This window comes from Balaenoptera musculus, chromosome 3, assembly GCF_009873245.2.
Source record: "Balaenoptera musculus isolate JJ_BM4_2016_0621 chromosome 3, mBalMus1.pri.v3, whole genome shotgun sequence".
NCBI classification, from domain to species: Eukaryota; Metazoa; Chordata; class Mammalia; order Artiodactyla; family Balaenopteridae; genus Balaenoptera; species Balaenoptera musculus.
Genome location: NC_045787.1, coordinates 61,305,314 through 61,329,293, shown reverse-complemented (window position 1 = coordinate 61,329,293; position 23,980 = coordinate 61,305,314). Strand labels below are relative to the sequence as shown.

General features: G+C 39.8%; 1 protein-coding gene across 1 annotated transcript in view; it reads left to right on the top strand.

Annotated features, from left to right (window-relative positions):
* The window catches only part of ARSB (arylsulfatase B), a 175,425-nt gene that overhangs the window by 37,872 nt on the left and 113,573 nt on the right, over window positions 1–23,980 (top strand). The window contains exon 4 of the mRNA XM_036848122.1: window positions 1,278–1,485. Coding sequence (XP_036704017.1) covers window positions 1,278–1,485 — 208 coding nt within the window. The remainder of the gene's footprint in view (window positions 1–1,277; window positions 1,486–23,980) is intronic.

Below are 23,980 nucleotides of genomic sequence, written 5' to 3'. Positions count from 1 at the left end.
ATTGGGACATAGCCACACTGTAATAGTGGGGTTTCCAATAGGAAATTGCTCTGCAATTAATATGAACTTGTGCAAGTCATATGACCTTTCTAAGCCTCAGTTAACTTACCTGTAAAATGGGTGTAGTAAGGTGGTTTTTGAGTATTACATGAGACAGAATTATTGGTATTATTATTATTATTTGTTTGGATCAGAGCTTTCTAGGCCATTTTAGAACTCAAGCTTTTATTTTCATAAAATTCACCCATTTAAAGTACACAATTCAATAGTAAATTCACAGAGCTGTGCAACCATCACCACAGTCTAAGTTTAGAACATTTTCACCGCCCCCAAAAGAAGTCTTGTACCTGTTAGAAGTCACTCATCCCTCCTCTCCCCCACAACTCCCTACAGCTTCAGGCAACCACTAATCTACTTCCTGTTTCCATAGATTTGCCTATTCTGGACATTTTATATGAATGGAATCATACAAAACGTGATCTTTGTGATTGGTTTCTGTCACTTAACATAATGTTTTCAAGGTGCATCTATGTTGTGGGATGTGTCAGTACTTCATTCCTTTTTACGGCTGCATCATATTCCTTTTATTGCTGTATATTGCTGAAAATATACCACATTTTGTTAATCTATTCATCAACCGGTGGACATTTTAGTTGTTTTCACTTTTTGGCTATTACGAATAATGCCACTGTGATCATTCGTGTACAAGTTTTTGTGTGGATTTATGCTTTTGTTTTTCTAGGAATGGAAATGCTGACTCATATGGTCACTGTAGCTTTAACAATTTCAGGAACTGCCAAGTTGTTTTTCAAACTGGCTGCACCATTTTACATCCCCATCAGCAATGAATGAGGGTCTCAATTTTTCCACATCCTCACCAACACTTCTTATTTTCCATTTTTAAAATTATAACCCTCGTAGCGGGTGTGAAGTGGTATGTCAGTGTGGTTTTTATTTGCATTTCCCTAACGACTAAATGTTGCAGAATATCTTTTCATGTGCTTATTGGCCGTTTGTATATCTCCTTTGGAGAAACATCTATTCAAATTCTTTGCCCATTTTGTAGTTGGGTTAATTGAGTTTTATTATTGAGTTGTAAGAGCTCTTAATATATTCTAGATACAAGTCCCTTATCTGATATATGACTTAAAAATATTTCTAACCCAGTTTGTGGGTTGTCTGAATATTACTTTTATTAACTGATAAATCTGGGCTTCTCTCTATAAATTTAATGCTTCCAAGCCCTCTTAACTGATTTGCACAAACTCTCTTTCCAGCCTCTGTTTCTCTACCTTGCTCTCCAGTCTGTCCACGAGCCCCTTCAGGTCCCGGAGGAATACCTGAAGCCATACGACTTTATCCAAGATAAGAATAGGCATTACTATGCAGGAATGGTGTCCCTTATGGATGAAGCAGTGGGAAATGTCACCACAGCCTTAAAAAGCCGTGGGCTCTGGAACAACACGGTGTTCATCTTCTCCACAGGTAAGTCCGTCAATAGGAAAATCATCTCTTGGCAGAGCTTAGGACATAGTATTCAATAAATGGAATGAAGATAAATTGGAGCGTTTAGCAGTTCCTTATTAAAATAAATGCTAACTGCAAGAGTGGAGACATGATAATAATGGATAGAAAAATGTGTCTAAGGAAAAAGAATTATGAGCCTTTTCCCGTCTTCCTTCAGATATCAAAATATTCTTGGAGTATGCTTGCAAACAAGCTCTCAGTAACTGAGTAAGTGTGAGTGGACAACACTCCTATGCAGGGCAGCTGGGCAGTGAATCCCTGGTCTGACTTGTTCCCAACAATCTCTACAGCCCAGGCATCCTCTATGAAGAGGACTTCCGCTGACTAGAGGGGTCTCTGATCAGTGCAGAGACAGATTGTGACATTATGAAGACACTTAAGAAATGGAACCATTTAAATCTAGGCTAGAGTCTCCAAGTATAGATTTTTTTTTTTTAATAATTTTTATTTTTTTAAAATTTTATTTATTTATGGCTGTGTTGGATCTTCGTTTCTGTGCGAGGGCTTTCTCTAGTTGTGGCAAGCGGGGGCCACTCTTCATCGCGGTGCGCAGGCCTCTCACTATCGCGGCCTCTCCCGTTGCGGAGCACAGGCTCCAGACGCGCAGGCTCAGCAGTTGTGGCTCACGGGCCCAGTTGCTCCACGGCATGTGGGATCTTCCCAGACCAGGGCTTGAACCCGTGTCCCCTGCATTGGCAGGCGGATTCTTAACCACTGCGCCACCAGGGAAGCCCTAGATTTTTTTATATTAAAATTTTCTGACAATAAAGTCATACATCACTGATTATAGAAAAAACAAAAGAAGGGAGAAAAATTTTTTGAAAGATCATTTTCATTATGGCAATGTCATTCTGATTCCTAATCTGTTATATAAATGTGTTTTTTTCCCCCTTCTCATTAGACGTAGTTTTCTAAAATTTCCCTATGATGTGCTTTGGGTGTAGATCATGGTTTATTCATTATGCTGAGTGTTCAGAGAGCACTTTCCATCTGAAAATGCAGATCCTTTTGTTATGGGAAATTTCCTTGTATTCTTTATTTCAGAATTGTTTGGCCCTCCACCCCACCTTTCTCCTATTCTCTCTTTACAAAACTCCTGTTATTTGGATATTGGATCAATCCTCTAATTTTCTTAGTTTTTTTCCTCCCCTATTTTCTTTATTTTTCTTCTACTACTTGGGAAATTTCCTTATCATTATTCTCTAATCATTCTATTGAATTCACTGCAACTGCCATTTTTTTTCAAGTCTATTTTATTATTTTTTTATTGGAGCATAATTGCTTTACAATGTTGTGTTAGTTTCTGCTATAGAACAAAGTGAATCAACTATATGTATACATATATCCCCTTCCCTTGAGCCTCCCTCCCACCCCGCTGGCATCCCACCCCTCTAGGTCATCACAGAGCACTGAGCTGAGCTCCCTGTGCTGTACAGCAGCTTCCCACTAGCTATCTATTTTACACGTGGTAGTGTATTTGTGTCAGTGCTACTCTCTCAATTCGTCTCACCCTTCCTTTCCCCGCCTATGTCCACAAGTCCGTTCTCTACATCTGCGTCTCTTTTCCTGCCCTGCAAATAGGTTCATTGGTACCATTTTTCTAGATTCCATATATATGCATTAATATACGGTATTCATTTTTCTCTTTCTGACTTACTTCACTTTGTCTGACAGACTCTAGGTTCATCCATATCACTACAAATGACCCAATTTCATTCCTTTTTATGTCTGAGTAATATTCCATTGTATATATGTACCACATCTTCTTTATCCATTCATCTGTAGATGGACATTTAGGTTGTTTCCATATCCTGGCTATTGTAAATAGTGCTGCAATGAACATTGGGGTACATGTATATTTTTTTTGTTTTTCATTTTATTATTATTTATTTATTTATTTTTGCTGCATTGGGTCTTTGTTGCTGCACGTGGGCTTTCTCTAGTTGCGGCGAGTGGGGCTTCTCTTTGTTGCGGTGCACAGGCTTCTTGTTGCTGTGGCTTCTCTTGTTGCGGAGCACAGGCTCTAGGCGCGCGGGCTTCAGTAGTTGTAGCACACAGGCTCAGTAGTTGCGGTGCGCGGGCTCAGTAGTTGCGGTGCGTGGGCTCAGTAGTTGCGGCACACTGGCTGTAGGGTGCGCGGGCTTCAGTAGTTGTGGTGAGTGGGCTAAGTAGTTGTGGCTTGTGGGCTCTAGAGCGCAGGCTCAGTAGTTGTGGCGCACAGGCTTAGTTGCTCCGCAGCATGTGGGATCTTCCTGGATCAGGGATTGAACACATGTTCCCTGCATTGGCAGGCGGATTCTTAACCACTGCGCCACCAGGAAAGTCTCTGGGGTACATGTATCTTTTTGAATTATGTTTTTCTCAGGGCATATGCCCAGTAGCAGCAACCACCATATTTTTTAATTGTCAAAAACTCTTTCCTGTTTTCTGATAACTCCTTTTTTGTAAAGTTTGTTTTTATTTTATAAATGTAATAATTTATTTCTCCAAAGCCTGCACTCTTAACCATTAATTTTATATATGTATATATGTGAATGTGAGTGTGTATGTAGGTATGTGTATACATATACATATATGTGTGTATTAGGTATACACATACATGTATTTTTTTTTACTTTTTAAAAAATTTTTGTCAGAGTATAGTTGCTTCACAATATTGTATATATTTTTAAGTTTGCTTGTACTCCCAACTTTGTCTCTTTCTCTTCTAAGGTCATTTGTATCTTTGTTTTGGTCTGCCTTTCATGAAGGAGGCTTTTTCAGACCCCTAGTGATCCTTGGCTAAAACCCAAAAATTTGATTGGAAACTCCAAGGGTGAGGTCAGGACTTGTCATCTGGTAAGTTTTACTGTAAAGTGACTGTGTGAGAAGTATGAGGTGACACATTGAGGAATTAATCTGGGTATTCTACTTATAGATTTTTTAAAGAGTTGTTTTGTTTTGTTTTATTTTGCTTGTAATTAGGCATGGTTATGGAACGTAGCATTTACTGAGTACTTACCATGTGTGGGACATGGTTCTAAGTGCTTTACATGAATTAGTTCAGTTAATCCTCACAATAATTCTCTGGGAACTCTTATTATCGCATCTTGCAGATGTGAGAACTGAAGCACAAAGAGGCTGAGTAACTTGCCTAAAGTCACACAGCCAGGCAGAGCCAGGTGTCACCCTTTCTGCCTCTGACACGATGATCTGGAAGTTCTTACTGGACCTCAAGATATAGCAGTGCTTTCCCCGAGGTGTGCTGCAATTTTGATTTGTTGAGAAGCCTCGGCAGGGCCGAGGTAGCATCCACCCTGACCAGTCTTTTTCAGTTGCTTTAGTGCTATACAAATACTATAATTTTCTAAGTGTGTCCTGCTGTGAAAAAGGTTGAGTATAGATAACATATGTTTTCCCCAAAAAACTTACCCTTCAGAAAAGAGGGCAACATCTTATACTGAAGTCCTTACAAGTTCTCTCATAGTCCGAGAGTCTTTTTCAATTTCCTTTATTTTGAACAGCCTGGTAAAGCACTTTGATCAGTGCTGGTATTGAATGCTTATAGAGGTCACTGGAAAGAATCAATTAAAAAGGAGTCCAAGGCATTTAATACTGATTTAGTAATTATTCCTGGGAAATGACCTCACTGTTTTAAGAATTGGAAGTTATAAGTTTGTGAAACAAGCCTTTGTTGTAGATATCACAATTATACAATTTAAGGATAAATTATATCCTGAAATGAACGTATATATAGATTGATGTATCATACATAGACTGAGAAGTACTCAGACAGAAGTGAAAATGGTAGCTCTGGAAAACTGTTAAACGTCTCAGGGTGGCTCCTGTGACAACAGATACTGATGTCAAGTGTGCATGGGGAGAGGTGGAATACAGTTTTTTCATGATAAATGAAGGTGGAAAAAAGCAATATTTTAAGATCTGTATATCTCTTTTATTATATGATTTCAAATGTGTTATACATAGATATATTTTAAATAGATAGTTGACTATTTCATCAATATCCATAATATTTATTCAAGTCGGCAAAAATAATTTTTGGAGCTTTACACTGAGAAAATGGGAATTACCTTATAATTGGGTTGCCTTATTCTGACAGTTTGATATATTAATAGATACATTAGTCTTGGACCATCTTTGCTTTGTTGAGCTAAATCCAACTTTATAGTGTGTATGTATTTTAATTATACTGCTGGATTCAGTTTGCTAGGGTTTTATTTAGAAGATTTGCATTGATTTAAAAGTAAAAGTGGAGTAGGTGGTTTCTTTTCTCCCTGTTGGGTTTTGTTGTATTGGTTATACACATGTCATAAAATACTTTGGAAGTTTTTCCATCTTTTTCTATGCTCTGGAACACTTTGCAGATTGTTTGAAAGATCCCTCTGGTAAGCTGGTCCCTGGAACCTTTTTAGGAGGCTTAAAAAAATTATCTCCATAGTTTAAATTTTTTGCTTAATTATATCTAGGGGTGTGGGTCTTTAAAATATTTTAAAATTAATTTTGCCTGAAATACAGTGAGCCCTTTGATCTGCATGCTGAGATTATTTTTCACTCCAGGAAGTCTTCCTTGTTCATATTTTAGCTTATTGCTTTTGTTCTGTTTATTGCTTTTGTTCTGATTTAATTCTCAAAAATGTCTTTAATTTGTAGGTTGAATTACTGACTCAGCTTTTCTTTCATCAGTTTCAGTTTTTCATCCTTTTTCTCAGTCTGCTGGAGCTCTTTTGCAATACCAGCTAGACATTTGTGCAATTTTAATTCTCCTCTTTAGTATCTCCAGTGGAGATTACTATTGATAGTATTTTTAGCATCTTTGCAATCCTTTCTTTGCCTTAATCAGTTCTTTTTTCTTTTAAGTTTGTTAGTAATAATAATGACTACTGTTTATTAAATATTTACTGCATCCCAGGCCGTTCTAGTGCTTTTCCTATACTTTCTCATTGTTAGTCATGTTTTAATCATTAAAGTTCCAAGTAGCATTGTGAAATGGGTTTCTTTATCCCTACTTTAAAAATGAAGAAACCAAAATTTAAAGAGGTTAAGTGACTTGCCCAAGTCTACTGCTATGGTCTGAATGTTTGTGTTCCCCCAAAATTCATATGTGGTGGTGTTGGAAGGTGGGGGCCCTTGGGAGGTAATTAGGTCATGAGGGAGGACCCCTCATGAATGGGATTAGTGCTTTTACAAAAGAGGCACCAGAGAGATCTCTAGCCCCTTCCTCCATGTGAGGACACAGTGAGAAGATGTTGGCTGTGAACCAGGAGAGGATTCTCACCAGAAGGTGACTATACTGGTGCCTTGACCTTGAACTTCCCAGCTTCCATAGCTGTGAGAAATAAATTTCTGTTGTTTATAAGCCACCCCGTCCATGGTATTTTGTTATAGCTGCCGAATGGACTAAGAGCCATACATCTAATAGATGGAAGAGGATAATTCAAACCCAGATCAACTTGAGGTCAGTACCTGTTAAAACCTCATCAGCTGTGCTTTTACATCTCATCTTTTCCTTCTGTCTCATCCCATTGTCCCTAATCTCTACTTTTTGGTTTTCTACACCTCTGTTCATAAAACCCATGATTTTCCTGAATCTTTCTGAACAGAAGAACTTTTCTAAAATCGTCATTTCCATAGTAAATCATTTCCAGCTATATACTCTTCCTCTGAGTGTAAGCAGTCGAGGACCTATCCGCCCAGAGTGCATGGCCATCTCTTGGCCTCTGGTCACTGTCCCCTGGTTAATTCCTTCTCACATCTATAGCTTGGGGTCAGGTTGATGCACACAACTTGCTCTGTTCCCAGTGGCCTTTAGGCGTTGAGTGTCCTACACTCCAGTGAACCTGACTGACCTACTTAACATTTTCTTATCTTCGGGCTGCTTCTTCGGCATGGCTACCAGATTCTTCCTGTCTCCACACCTTCAGGGCTTTACTTAGGGGGGCATTTGCCAGGGCAGTGTGCCCCACTGCCAGGCCCTTTCTTCTGCCCACTGTTCTCTGGGAGTTGTGATCTCTCACTGCGGATAGGAAGTTGAAGAGGTAGTAATGCTCTGGTCGTGTCAGATATGAGCACTGTCCCCTCCCAGGCTGCCTTCCTGCCTCTTTTCAGGTAGGCGAGTGGCTCCACGTCGAGGCAGACAGGGTAGACCAGCCCTTGTTTCTTCAGCTCAGCTTCTCCAGCCCTACAGCTTATGGAAATTTCTCCAGCGTTCTCTCTGACATTACAGATTGTCTGTGAGTCCTGGTTTCTCACATTGTAATGAATTTTCATCTTATTCTAACTCATCACAACGTGATGTTATTCATCTTATTCTATGCCTATGTAATTTTAGCAGAGTATTGGTTAAGAGAAGCAGCACTAACGGCCATTAGGAAGATACCATTTTAACCTGGGCACCTATCACCACAGCTGAGCTTTATAGTTGCTAAACTCCAGGAATCTTCACAGAAGTCTAACCCTGAGTAAAATGAGCTAAAATTAGAGCCAACTGGGGAGCAACTTGATCATGAATTAAAACTAGGAAAACTGAGTCTAGAACCTTGAAGAGAAAACAACGATTGATCTCAACATCTTTCTGCAGCTATTATATGTTTATATTAACTCTTATCAGAATAACCATTTTCACTTACATTTAGAGGAGAGTTTGACTATAAGGACAAACCTGATTTCCTCTGGAGACTTTTTCTGTGTTTATTGACAATTTCATTGCCTGAAGATGAATTTAATAATGTGCTATAATAATGTGATTAAAACCCAAGGAAACAAGCCCTGGATCTGGCTGGTTATAGAATGGTGATTCATTTTTTCCAGTTTTCTCACTTTACTTCACTTGGCACTGCTCTTCTTCACAAGCATAAAAATACTGGGTGCATCCAAACAAATAACTATTGAATCCAGTAGTATAGAAAACCCTGACATATACTAGCTTCTTGGTATCACACTTATATTTAGTGAAAGGGAGAGGTAAAGGCATATATTTTTTAGGTGCAGATGTTTGAAGACACTTTAAAAAAAAATCTTCTTTTATAATCTGCAGGAGACCCATGAGGCTTCCTCATCCCTTGTCATCATCATCTGAGCATTTAAGGTGGTAACTGAGTGTGCCAGCTGGGAACCACTTGCAGCAGTGGAGTGTTTGTTAAAAATGCACTTGCTGAGGTGACGGCTGCACAACATTGTGGATGTACTAAAGGTTACTGAATTGGACACACTAAAATGGTTAATTTTATGTTATGTGAATTTCATCTCAGTTTTTAAAAATACAATTTCTCAGACTCTATTACAGACTTACTAAATCAGAACCTAAATGAATGAAATCAGAAACTCTGGGATCTGGGCCCAGGAATCTTCATTTTTAACAGTAATCCAGGTGATTCTTCTGTATAGAGAAATTTGAGAACTTTTAATCTAAGGTAACTTATTCAAACCCTGGGAATTTACCTAATGAAGAATAGAGAGAGAGAGAGAGACAGAACCCAGTAGCACCACCATAGAGGAACCCTGACCAGATCCTGTTCGATCACACATCTCTACTTGAACAAACAGAGTAATTTATTCCAGAGCCTAAACTTTTAACATTTATTATCTGATTATCTTTCACAAAATTATGTGTGATTTAATACCTTAGAGTGATAAAGATTCTTAACTAATTCCCCTAAATCTTATGTCCCTTTCTCCCTCGTATGTTGAATTCCCTTCAAAACTGGTACCAATAAATGGAGAACTCCTTCACGGTTTAAATGTACTTATTAGGCAGTTGGCAGACTTATAAATATTATAGAAATTCTGTGCCAGGAACAAAGTAATTTGATGCTGGCAAATCAATCTCACTAAGTTCTTCAGACTCTTAAATGCATTTCTGACAAAACTAAGGAAAACCTGTTAAGTGAATAAGTGATATAGTGGATCCACACTGGCTTTCTCTTTGCAAATAGTGCTTTTTTCAACACAACTTCCATAGAGGGGAATAACAACACATAGCTCAAAACTATGAGATGAGAACTATCTTCTCCCTAGCCAGAGGTCATTAACCCATTTCACCTCTTTAGAATTTTCATGTTAATGTCCATGCTAAAAGCATGTCGGATCACTTTAAGGTTTTATTAGTAATAGGCAGTAATGCATACGGATTTATTGATTTTTTTTAAAAATTTTTATTTATTTATTTATTTATTTATGGCTGCGTTGGGTCTTCGTTTCTGCGCGAGGGCTTTCTCTAGTTGCAGCAAGCGGGGGCCACTCTTCATCGCGGTGCGCGGGCCTCTCACTATCGTGGCCTCTCTTGTTGCGGAGCACAGGCTCCAGACGCGCAGGCTCAGTAGTTGTGGCTCACGGGACTAGTTGCTCCGCGGCATGTGGGATTCTCCCAGACCAGGGCTCGAACCCGTGTCCCCTGCATTGACAGGCAGATTCTCAACCACTGCGCCACCAGGGAAGCCCTTGTTGATTATTTTATTGAGAGAAAATAATAATCGATACATTTTAGAGGCCCCCAGAACAAAGTCTTGCATTTGTATTCTCTGTGACAAACCATTGAATCCACAAGCCCAGAGTCTAAGGCAAAGATGCTTCTCAGTCCCTATGTTTATCAGATCTTCCATGTTTTATCATAATTCTACTTATATACTATAATATCGTATTATTGATATTATGAATTTCTTAGCATGAGAAACATGAAATAATCTTTACTTCCACACTTCTATGAGAAGTGGCCTTTCCCTGAGTTTATACTTAATGGAAAATATATATTGAACTGAGCATACTTATTGACTAAATTACAAGCTTTCCGATTTGTTTGGGTTTACTTTCGCCTCTTGTTTTGCACTCCATTTTAAAGGTCACATTTAAAATGGATCCATTGCTTATATTGTACATTTCTCATAGAGCTCATTAGAGCCAGAAGTCCCTGTGGAGGCGAGGGGAGTGTTAGGTTGGACAGGCTGCCCTGGAGGATGAAGCAAGGTGAAAAGGAGGTTCTACATAAAAATAATCACGTGGCAACCACAGTCACAGCAGGAGGAAGGGGCTGAAGTAAAGTCAGGTCGCCCCAGTTATAGATGCAAATATGCAGTAGGCAACCAGAGGATGAAAGAGGGGGCTAAATGGCCTAGGAATTATGAGTTTCTGAAATAGCAGAAAATAGATTGTATTTCAGGTGTTTTGCGCCTGGAATTTAAAAAAATCAATGTCATTAATTATACATGGAAGATAAAAATTTAGGAACCAGTATTTTCAGTTGACAAACAAAAGCTGTGTATTGTTTATACTCCTATCTGCCAGAATGTAATGGGGACTGACTGTGTGGTAGTTTTTTTAAGAAAACAAAAAAATGAGAGTGACTGAATTTTAGCTACTAAAGAACCCAAACAATCTAATTCTTCCCCATTTTACTCTCCATGTGTGGGGTTCTCCTCGAGGCAGTGGTAACTGCTGTGCATGTGTGTGGAATATATTTGAAACAAGGCATTTGCTCCAAAATTGGAGCATTCCAGGGCTAGCTTGTGCCGGCGTTCTGTCCCAGATTCCTCTCCACTTTGGGTTTATACAGTGATTGCTGTGGTTTTCCGACTTGATCTGAGGCCCCCTGTTAGGCAGCTGAGGAAAGGCTGCCGTCTCCCTCCTTCCCAGGAGTTTAAGGAGACTTGCTGTTCCGAGGAGGGCCTGGGAACCAGGGCCGAAGCTCTTTGTGGGAGATAGCCCTGCTGTGCTCGGCCTCTAAAAGGCTGCTCATCCTTTGCTCTCAGAAGCATGAGATTCCCCCGGCCAGGCCTAAAAACAATAATAATGATATATTTGAAAAAATCCCCATCGCGTCTCTTGCTGACTTTGGCAGTTAGGTACCAAGCATCAACAAAACACTGTATACAGATATCTGCCTTCCAGGCTTGTTCCTTTCTTACAGAATAATCCTTAACCTAGTGGGAGCTCTTTTTTCATGTGTCCTTAATGAGAAAATATTTCAGAGATTATTGGCACCACGGGTTTGTTCCTTTCCGGCAGCTGTCAACCTTAACCAACTGTGGTCTCTATGATCTCTTTCCTATTTTTCTTTCACAGTATGGCCCACACTTAATCAACCCCTCCTAGGATGACTGTGCCAAGTACAGTGATTTGTTTCTTTGTTGTCTCTACTCCAGAACACTTTCTTATTTGGGCAGAGTTTTTAAAAAAGAAAAATGGCTTCAAAAAACTTAGCAAACATTAAAAATGGCATCCACTTCTGTGGAGACTACCAACAAAACCCAAAGCTATATCTGTTTTCAAAACAGCCTGTGATCTGGTAACATGTTCTGACATCCACAGACATACACACATTCGTCAGCAGTGTACAAGAAGGAAGGAAGTGCTGTGTTTGGACTAAGAATGTTGGCTTTGTGGTGCTGCTTTAAAATCCCACTTTGGTGTCATGTTTGATGTTAGAAGGTCTTTCTCGCGTCCAGAGGTAATAGAGCAGGCTAAATGGTGGGATCTGTTGAAAATCCAGTTCCCAAAAGTGCCCTGTGTGCAGTACGTACAGCTCACATCGGGGAGTTCCTGAAGGGAGGGGCCTGATTGGTATCTGTGGTGGGTTGTGATCATCACGCTATCACCAGGTGAGGTCACCTGACCATGTGAGTCATCATTTTCTTCCTGACAACAAGAATTAGTCAGTTAATAAGCATGACTCTCGATTTTATTTAGGACAATGTGTTGGTCCTGAGGAGACCAGAAGCTAAAGATGTGAGGCATAAGTGTCTCATTCCCTTGAGGCTGAGGCAGGGCCAGGCAAGTGTATGGCTTGGAGAAGTCCTTTCCCATGTCTGGGCCTCTGACGCATGCACTAGAAGGAGTTGTGTTTTCTCCCTGATCTCCAGGCTGAAAATCACTTAGTTCAAGGAGAAATGTTACAGAGGGCAGTGTGAATGGTCACAGGGAAGACAAAAAGTCTGTCGAGCCACTAGTCCAGCACAGTGCCTAGCACAAAGCTCAGGAAATATTTGCAGGTGGAGGAGTGTGCTTGCATTCGAGATCCAGCAACACACCCACCTACCAACAGGCCACAGGTCAAAGTCAAGCGAGTGGAACTGGAAGATGAAGTTTGGAAGAGAGCCTCTGGATCAGGGTCAGCAGGAGAGGCTTCATGAGGAGCCAGGATATAAATTAAACTGTGCTTGAACGATGGATAAAATACCAGCAGGCGAATGGAAAGAGAGGGCAGGGCATTTGGGGCATGGAGAGTGGCATGAGCAGACGAGCAGGGGGAGGGAAGCAAAGGTGTGTTCTGGGTGTGGTGACTAGGCCGGTCCAGTCTTCCCACTGGTGTTCAAAGGGACATCCAAAACCATGGGTGTGTCCTCCTGGAATGTTAATTTTGCTTGAATGTAGAGAAGGAAAATTATTTAATTTAACTGGTTAGTAATTTAAAACATTCTTATATTAAAAGAAATGGGGCAAATTATGGAACAGAATACATTTAATTTCATGGATTTTTTTTTTTTTTAATGTTCAAAATCTCAGGTTTCCACTCTTGATCATTTAATGGAAGAATTTAAAGTTCTTTAAAGGAGATCAACTCCATTCATTCACCAAAAATTGCCCATTAATCCTTACCTAGAGCTTTAGGCAGGAGCTGTGTTTCCTCGAAACTGCCAGTGGGAGGTGGGGCAAGCAGTCTAGCCCTTGGCCACATGGCCAAGGATTTTGCTTAGCTGTGAGAGAACCCCACGTGACACTGGGACACTGCATGTCCTGGATGGCAAATCTTGATGGTGGTTGGTATGGCTCCTCTTAAAGGATGTGCCTCCGTCCCACACAACAGACATGAAGTACCTTTGTGCGCAGGTCTGGGCCATGGAGTCTGCACTCTTGCTAAGAATGAATGCAGGGAGGCCTGGCCTCCTTGGTCTCCCTGGATAATGGAATGAAGGGTCTTCAGAGGCACTTCCTGAGTCTTCAATTTCCTTTCCTTTCTCCCCTGCTGTTCCTAAGCCCTAAATTCCTGTCTCAGCTTCTCCAGCCCCTCTGGCTCACTGCTATCCCCAGGTCCTTGCCCCCTCGCTATTCCTTTGTTTTCAGCATGTTTGGGTTGTGAATGATTAAGCAACTTAGATCACAGGTTTTGTTTTTCCTAGGCAAAGGCAAACCCCTCCCCTTGAAAGCTGTCTCCAGCTTTTCCCGGTTTTGAGAAAGCCACAGGCAGCCTCTCCAAGCTACAGTGGCATCTCAGAGGCCAACCAGAGGCCAAATTGTTGGTGGGTGAAAGAGCTTCTAGACCTTTCTTTACCATTTCTGTTTTAATTTCCATTTTTTTCTGGCATAGGTCAGATTGACTTTGTTATAGTTTTTTTTGTTATAATGCCAAACTCTGCCCAGTGTTACAGACAGCTTTCTTGTACCATGGTCATCTACTCACAAGTGAAAGGAATTAAGAAAATGTCAAGAAGAACTCAGTTAATCCAATACGAAATAGCTCACTAGCCTTCATTATTCGGGGAAGAAAAAAATCCAGATCTGTGCTGTCCAATAGGTGCCCACTAGCTGCAGAGAGCTATTGAGCATCTGAAATGTGGCTAATTTGTATTGAGATGTGCTGTAAGTATAAACGACTGAATTTCAAAGACTTGGTATGAAAGAAGAATGTAAAATAATATCTCAATAATTTTTTATATTGATTACATGTTGAACTGATATCTTTAATATATTGGGTTGAATAAAATATATTATTAAAATTAATTTTAACTGTTTCTTTTTACCTTTTTCAAAATGTGGCCACTAGAAAATTTTGAATTACATATGTGGCTCAGGTTATATTACTGTTGGACAGTGTTGCTCTAGATTGTAGCTTTGCAGTAATTCATTCCTTGTGGGAGTTCCCCAGGGATTATTTATTGAAGATTTTCTCTCTTAACGATCATGCTAAGATGAAAATAACACATAGTAGACTGTAAGATTCTACAAAGCAAGAGCTGTGTCTCTTAACCTCCTTCTTTGGAGGCAGGAGTGGTGAGGTCGTTTTGCTTAGGAGACTTGTAAACTGGCTCTGAAGATGTTTCCAAAAACAGCCTTGAGCACTGACAGCATCATTGAAATAAGGGTATTGCCTCCCAGTGACTCTCCCGAAAGATGTGATTCCTTTGGTTGCATAAATCAGGGGTTGGAATATTGAAAAAAGAAAGAAGGCAGTCTCATTACTTGAAGTACATATTACTCCAGTGGGTCTCAGCATGTACAGAGGCACTTGGCCAAGAACGATGATCACCCTTATTATCATTTTTTTTTTTTAATATTTATTTATTTTTGACTGTGTTGGGTCTTCGTTTCTGTGCGAGGGCTTTCTCTAGTTGCGGCAAGCGGGGGCCACTCTTCATCGCGGTGCGCGGGCCTCTCACTCTCGCGGCCTCTCTTGTTGTGGAGCACAGGCTCCAGACGCGCAGGCTCAGTAGTTGTGGCTCACGGGCCTAGCTGCTCCGCGGCATGTGGGATCCTCCCGGACCAGGGCTCGAACCCGTGTCCCCTGCATTAGCAGGCAGACTCTCAACCACTGCGCCACCAGGGAAGCCCCTATTATCATTTTATAAATGCAGAATGCAACATGATGGAGGCAGAAGTGGGAAAGAAAGTCTTTTCTAACTGCTCTAAAGAAAACCCAAAATATTTAACTTGTTTGCTGTGATGTGATAACACTCCTCCTTGGTGCCAGAAGAAATACCGTTGCAACATAGAACAAATAGAATTATGAGATCCGGGATCAACATATTATTAAATGCTCATGCTGTATAACAGTTTCTTTGAAATTTTAGTCATTATGACTTATATAGGTCGAAGATACTCTCAAGGCCTCTGTATCCATTTTCAGCAATCTTTTTCTTTTTTAAGATTATAAAATCTTTTTTTTTTTTTGGACAAGTTCACTATTAGGAAAGTATTTCTCCATAAAATAGAAGTAATCTTTTCCAAAACGGAAAGTTTTTTTTTTTAAAGATTTTATTTTTTAAGAGCAGTTTAGGCTCACAGCAGGATTAAGGGAAAGATAGATTTCCTGTATCCTCCCTGCCCCCCACTCATGCGTGGCCTCCGAGCTTATCACATCCCCTACCCACCAGGGTGCTGTTGCTTCTTAAGGTCTTTAAAATGTCCCCTTTGTGTAGTGCCCCATTGTCTTCTAATTCTCTGGGGTAGATAAGAAATAATTATCACCTGTTTGTAAATAGGGATATAATCCCAAGGGAGGTGATTTGTTGAAAAGCATAGGTGACCAGTAACAGAAATGGTTTGAAAACTTAGATCTTTTGCTTTGCATTCCAGCTACTACATTCATAGTATCACATGGCTCTTTGAGAAATCGAGTCTTTTGTCCACAATAGAACATGCTGCTCTGAAAAGTGAGGAGGTGTATCTCATTTTTAGTTGCACTTCTTTTTATTAAATTCTACACTGCACTGTGTTCAATAATGTAGTTATGGGCTTCCCTGGTGGCGCAGTGGTTAAGAATCCGCCTGCCAATGCAGGGGACACAGGTTCGAGCCCTGGTCCTGGAAGGTCCCACATGCCGCGGAGCAACTAAGCCCGTGCGCCACAACTAGAGAAAGCCTGCGCGCAACAACGAAGACCCAACACAGCCAAAAATAAATAAAATAAATAAGTTTATATTAAAAAAATAAAAAATAATGTAGTTATTTATACAACATTTAGAAAGTTAAGAGAAGTAAATTGAAATTCTTGATCTTGGTACTTTTTACTTCTTCCTAATAGCAAAAAAAAAAGATTTAGGCATCCTTGCTGGCTTCTTGGAGGCCGAGTTGCTGTGATGCTATGAAACCTTCGTTATCACATTCCCACTGCTTGAATTGTCAGCTCATATTCTTGAAGAATTTAATCAGTCTTATTGCTGTGTATGACAATAGCATTTATTTTCTCTGCAAGAACTTATTTACTTTTTCTCTTAGATGGCTGTCCCTTTGTTGATAATCTTTTCTCAAGTCCTGAAGCACGGATTGATTTTGGAGCTTCAGGGAGATCAGTGGTTACATGGACTGAGGAAACGGTGTTCCTGTAGATTAGTGCACAGTCTGTGTAACCATCAACGAGGGATCCTGCTGAGAATTGTAAACGAGAAAGATGTGATAGGTTGTGAGAATAAGGGGCTCCAAGCGTGGGGATTCAGAAAGGAGCAGACATAAGCAGTCTCTTCGTTGGAGACACCACCAGTCAGCCAGCGTTTGTTTCCTTAAGCGTTCAGGGCTTGAAAAATGTCAAGAATCTTGAGAGTATGTCTGCAAGTGCAGAAATAATGGTCAGTGGATCTTTCTTACACAGTGGTGAAGAGTAAGAAGTAAGAACAGTTTGGAAAAGAAAAATGATTTTAAATGTTGGTATTTCAGGACAATGCTTTGTTTTTAAAGTTACATGTGATTATCTCAACTCCAGTTCAGTGTATTCCATGAAGCCCATTCAACTCTTGCCCTTGTGCTCTTTTACTATTCTTGGCCTTGGGCATACATCGCTCATCATAGGAACTTAGTAATGGACCTAGATTTTCTCCCAACTCAAAAGAACACCCAAAATTGATGTTACATTTTAACTCCAAAAGATTGCCCGAGTCAGATGCCTGATAGAGCAATATAATATGCCAACAAAGATTCCAGTTTCAGTCAATCTAGAATCCTCTGGAAAATCAACTACTTGGCATACTGGGAACAGGGAGAGGTTAGGAAGCCAGATCTGGGCAAAGCCAGGAATAGGGGCCTAGGCTGCCTACAGGATTGGCTTCCGAGGTTGGGGCAGAGTCTGATTTATAACAGACCAGAAGACATGGCAACTCAGGGGCCCATCTTGGAGAGACAGTGAAGCAAATGGTTAGGACAGAGCAGGGGCTGTCTAATCAGACAAACCCGAGTTCAGATCCTCGTTCTACCACTTACTAATTGGGTGACTTTGGGTAAATTACTTTTCTGAGCATCAGTATTCTTGTCTGCAAAATGGGGATAACGCTTACTCACAGGACTATTATGAGAATTAAATAAGATAATTCATGTAAAGTACCTGATACCAGGCCTGGTGTAAGGAAGGAATTTGATAAATACAGCTATGATTATTATTATCATCACTATCTGAGCTTTTTACCTTTTTACACTGGTTGACCAGGACACCACAGCAGTAATCTCTGGGGAATATGTTATTGTACAAATATTGTATCTGTGTTTAGGCTCCAGAGGTCCAGGAACTCTCTGTACTACATTCACAATGTTTCTCTACCTCTAAAACTGTTCTAAAATTAAAAGTTTTTAAAAATACATACATACATATACATATATGTGAGAATAAGGGGCTCCAAGTGTGGGGATTCAGAAAGGAGCAGATATGATTGATATATATATATATAATATTTGAAAGGCCCTTAAAAGTCAAATCAGATGAAGTCTATAAACTGAAAGGGAATATTCCTGAAAAGTTTCCATAAGTATAATTCCACTTCAAATAATTCTACTTTAATTGACAATATGTTGGTATTGGTATTGGTAGTTTTAGTTCCTAGTAGTACCATCAGAAAACCCTGATGTGCCAATATATTAACTATGAAATTGCATGTGGAATTTTTAGTTGCTACATAGGAGATACCTTTCCAAAGAGAAATAATAAATCTACTCTTTACTAATAAATCTACTCTACACCTCAAACTTACAGTTATAAACTATGAATTAGTTGTCTTTAGGATTGAAAGGATGTCTCATGAAGCTGATGGGCCAACATGAGGAAGTGTGGTGACAGTTTGAGCTGTGACCTTTCTCTTGGTTTGTTCCATTATAAATTTCTAAGAAGTTAACTGACTTTGGTCAAATTTGATTGAAGATCATTCAGTTTTCCTTGATTCTGGTCAAACCTGTGGTTTAATTTGCCACCTTTAAACACAATTGCATTCAAAAAAGGATTTCAAATGGATATGTATCCTATCATAAATACATTTCAATGAAATTAAGTAGGTGTGTGGCATAGATAATGGAAGAAAAGTGATGATAATTACAAAATTTGATTTGAAGTTTCTTTGTGGTTGATTGCCAGGCATTATTTAGCTTATGTTTTTCTCAACAACAGAAAATTATTAGGAATATAGTTAATATAGTCTTTTTTTCTTTACGCTAGTTCCTCTTTGGTTATCTATTTTATTTTATTTTTGAATATTTATTTATTTATTTTTAGCTGCATTGGGTCTTAGTTGCGGCACGCTGGCTCCAGAGCACATGGGCTCTCTAGTTGTGGCACACAGGCTCTCTAGTTGTGGTGTGCGGGCTCAGTAGTTGTGGCACGGAGGCTTAGTTGCCCTGCGGCATGTGGAATCTTAGTTCCTCGACCAGGGATCCAACAAGTGTCCCCTGTGTTGCAAGACCAATTCTTAACCACTGGAAGAACAGGGAAGTCCCTGGTTATCTATTTTAAATAGAGCAGTGTGTACATGTCAATTGGTACATGTAAATTGGTATAGCCACTATGGAGAACAGTATGGAGGTTCCTTAAAAAACGAAAAATACAGCTACCATATGATCCAGCAATCCCACTCCTGAGCATATATCCAGAGAAAAACATAGTTCGAAGGGATACATGCACCCCAATGTTCATTTCAGCACTGTTTTCAGTGGCCAAGACATGGAAACCACCTAAATGTCCATCGACAGATGAATGGATAGAGAAGATGTGGTACATATATACAATAGACTATTACTCAGCCATAAAAAGAATGAAATAATGCCATTTGCAGCAACATGGATGGACCTAGAGATTATCATACTAATTGAAGTAAGCCAGACAAAGACAAATATCATATGGTATCACTTATATGCAGAATCTAAAAAAAAATGATACAAATGAACTTATTTACAAAACAGAAACAGACTCGCAGACTTAGAGAATGAACTTGGGGGAAGTGGGAAGGGTGGAGGGAGGGATAGATTGGGAGTATAGGATTGACATGTACACACTGCTATATTTAAAATAGGAATATAGTTAATATAGTCTTTAATTTAAAAGAAACTTTGGGGGCTTCCCTGGTGGCGCAGTGATTAAGAATCCTCCTGCCAATGCAGGGGACACGGGTTCGAGCCCTGGTCCGGGAAGATCCCACATGCCGTGGAGCAGCTGGGCCCGTGTGCCACAACTACTGAGCCTGCGCTCTAGAGCCTGCAAGCCACAACTACTGAAATCGCGTGCCACGGCTACTGAAGCCTGTGTGCCGGGAGCCTGTGCTCTGCAACAGGAGGGGCCGCCGCGATGAGAGGCCCGCACACCCTGTGAGGAGTGCCCCCGCTCGCTGCAACTGGAGCGGGCTCGCGCGCAGCAACGAGGACCCAACTCAGCCAAATATAAATAAGTAAATAAATAAATTTATAAAAAAAAAAGAAAGCAGCTTTGGTACAATGTATCCCACTATCCTAACATTGTATTAAAGAGCCTTTGAACTTGAATTCCCTCTGTATGGAACTCTCTTCATCCTAACCATCCCAGGGCTGATGCCTTGTCAGCTAACAAGTCAACTCCTCGTTTGACGTTGCCTTCCCTGCCCCCTCACTCACTGTCTATCCCATCACAGCGTTGGTTTTCTTCAGAGCACTTATCACTGTGGGAATTATCTTGTCTGCTTGGTTTTTTTTTCTTGTTTATCAAATTAAGTTCCAAGGGAGCAAGGACCTTGTCTGTCTTATTCATCACTATATCCCCTGTGGTCAGAACACTGCACATAGTAAATTGATACTTTAAGTTTGACTTTGCAATGCATATGTGTAGGCATATATGCATTTATAATTCCTGGTAGAAAACAGGCCAGAAAGATCCCCTCCATGAACGAGTAACAATCTCCAGTTACTAAGTTCTTTTCTCATTCCTTACTCTGTTACTGATTTCCTTAGACACTTATATTGCTTTTAAGGCATGATAAATGATACAATTTAATAGGAAAATGATAAATCTCAGGAAGAAAACTTTGCATTAAGATAACATTTTATCTGCAGAACAAATTGGTATTTTAGCTGCCTTCTTATCTTTTGGTTTTTGTCAGTAAGAGAAGAATGACTTGGGATGACATGGGCAGTTTGGGGGTAGGATTCCTGGGGTTATCTCAGTGACCTCTTATTCTACCTAAATATTCCCAGAAGACAGGCAAGTTTAGTGTTTTACCACAATAACCCAGAAATTTGATCAAATCTGCTCTTGGCTTTATACTAAAGAAAGCTTGTCCATGTGCCCAGACCCAGACTTCTTTGCTCTGGAATGGAACAAGCCAAGGAGGAGCTTTCTCTTTCTCCCCAAAAGTCAGGGCACCTTGATGTAGTTGGCCAATTATCTGCCTTGGAACTTGAATGGGAAGCCTTCACAGAATTGCTGAGATCCTAAAAAGAAATGTAGGGTTGAGTGTGTGTTTATTATCACCTATTCACACGTGAAATGTACGTATGTGTCAGAATATTTTGAATTTTGTGGGAGCCATGCCTCACTTATCACATGGCATCCTCATCCAAGACTTCAGTTTCCTATTAAAATTATAATAGCTCATTTAGCTTAGAGGATATTTGTAATAAATGCTGATCTCAGAATATAAATGAAGTCACAGACTAAGATTACATAGGGGCAAGTCAACATCCACTTAGATCTGACAGATGTCATATTCCATTTTACCTTCGATTTTACATCCTCTCCCTTCTTTTCTTTTTTTCCCTAGTGAATGCAGTCTTCGTGTTTAATAGAGAGCCCATTTGACCTTCCCCATTACTGCCTCTAGGGCATCTTTTCTCTTAGTGTATAAAGGTAGCTTGCCTCAGACTGACCTGAACAAAATGCTTTACTTATCATGATCCTCAATGTAGAGGGTCTTTTCTTGGGATCACTGGTTTCCCTTTAGTTACAGTATCGATAGAGCTCAGAAGAGTCCCTTATGCCGTGACTGAAGAAACTCAAAAAAAGAAGCCAAGGGCCTAGATATGTCAGCAGGATAAATTGTGTCCATGTTAATTGAAGTGGCAGCAGTAGTTAGTTGGTCAGGTAGTTATCAGATAACTCAAGAAGGTATCCAGGAAATGAATGGGAAACAGAAACCAAACAGATTGCACGTTGATCGTAAAGACCAGATTTATTTGGCAAAAGGGAACGTTTCTACCAGAATTGAACTATGTCTCTTCTGGTCAGAAATAAACAAGTAAAGAACGAAGAACATGCTCAGGGGCTGAAGAAACTAGTGTATTGGTTGGCAAATTATGTGGAAAATTAATAGGAATGTTTAATATCCGTCAGAAGACTTTCTTGAAATATAATGAATATAAAGTGTCTCAGCGGCATCATACGATTCCGAGTATTTGGGGCCACTCCATTCAGGTATGTGGGCCACCCTGTTCCAACAAGGTGGGGCTTAGACAGGGATTGGTGGAAACATTGAGGGCTTGTTTCACTTTATATTTTTTAATAATTTGGCTCTAAAATGTACTTTTCTCTCTAAAAGTACTTCTCTGTTCATTTCTTTCTTCTTTGTAAATTAACATTTAAAATAATACTTTCTAACCTTTGGATTCCAGAGAAGACTTTATTTATACAATGAGCCACACTTATTTTAGATTTAATATCAGCTTTTGAAAGAAATCCTTAATATCCTCATTAATTTATTTAAAATTAATCATGCTTCTGATAAAAAATTATACTTGATAATGGTAGAAAACTAGAAAACTATTGAAGGGTATAGAGAGGAAACTAAATTATCCATTATTCTACTACCCAAGGTAAATACCTAACTTTCTATGGCAACAATTTTTCTGATATTAAAAATTATTTAAAAACATGATTTTTAACAATAGCAGTCATTTTAAGAATCATGCTTTGGGTGACTCCAGCTAGAAAAGAGAAGGTTTTGGGGAGTTTTTCATTTTGCTAAAATTTTGGGTATCTCAATTTGATATTTTGGCATAAACACTTACACATAGTGAAAGAGAATGATTGTGATGTATCTAGGATGGCAAGTCTGTAAATTTCAGCGCCAAGCGCAAATATACAACACTGGACCTATATTGAAATACGGATCAAGAGACTCAAATGCGCTTTTGTAAAATAAACTGATAGGAACCAGGACGTCTGTGTCTGATCCTAGCGTGAGAAGCATGAGACTCAAATGAAATAAATAGGCTCCATCATACAATAGGACATGAATACTACCAAGTCCACCCCAAACTGCTGCTTTTGTCTGTGACTTTATGATACTCAAAGTGAATTAAAACTACCCTTTAAAAGCCTGGTTCCCATCATGATTTTGGCTGGCAAGAAATGGACTGGTGAAGGAGGCACTGCTCTGGCTGACCAGGACACATTCGTGGATCCCACTGACGCCCTGACTTCTGTCCCCAAGCTCTCAGTGTGTTTTCAGTAACCATGAAAAAATCTTTTAGTGATCAAAATGATACGCTGATTCTTCTTTCTAATGCCTCAAATATTCTTTCAGCAAAGCTGCTTTAAAAATTATTTCTGATTGTATGTTTGGTTTTTATCAAGAAACGGGAATGGATAGTGGGAATGTGAATTGATCCCAAGAGAAAAAAGTTCCCATAACATGTAAGTGCCTTAGTCAGATAGTTGGAGAAGCTCCTGCATGACCCTCTGTTCCATATTCTGAGCTCAAAACATACCTTCCCCTCGGCTGTGTGATGTCACGTTGTCTGCTTGAGTGAAATGTTGCCGTTGCAATTACTTGGATGGGTGCAGTGCTTCCTGACCCACCTGCTGTGTTGGTAAACCCGAAACCATCCTGGCAAGTATGTTTATTTGCTTTTCCCTGAAACGTGCTGTCCCTTTTTACCTCCTGCCGATAAAAACTGACAGGTCCTTCTCCTGCTAGCCAAAAGCAGTGATGGGAACCAGGTGGAAGATACGGCTCTTAAAATGTAGTTTTAATTCATTTTGAGTCCCATAACGTAGGCTGAGTCACAGGCGAGCTGGGGGCCTTACCAAATCACTCCATGACCTCACTTTCCCTCTGGCAAACCTCTCTCAGTGCAATACGGTGATCTCGCGGATGGAGTATCAGAAACAGCTTGCTTGAGAAGAGCTTGCCTGTGAGCAGTTAAGGCTGCCAGATGGCATCGCTCTAGTCCATCTTCTCTCTTTTTCCTTATTCTTCAAATACATATGGTCTTCATGTACTACAACAATGTTATTAACCAACCTCACCACAACCACTTAGGTTGTAGATAGCAAAGGCCTGGTTACATAACCATTCATTAGAAGCGTGGTTTCGGAATTGATGAAAGCCTGTATTGACTCTTCAGTTTCTTAAAATGGATACTTTGAATGAAACCACTGGAATCTCCAAGATGATTATTGACCTTACTGTTGTGTACTGAGATCTCTCTTTTCAATTCTCCCCGATTACCTTTTTTTTTTTTTTCTATCTTTCAAATTATTATTGCCATTGTAGTCAAATAATATGATAGACAGAGATTTGGATGGGCTTCAG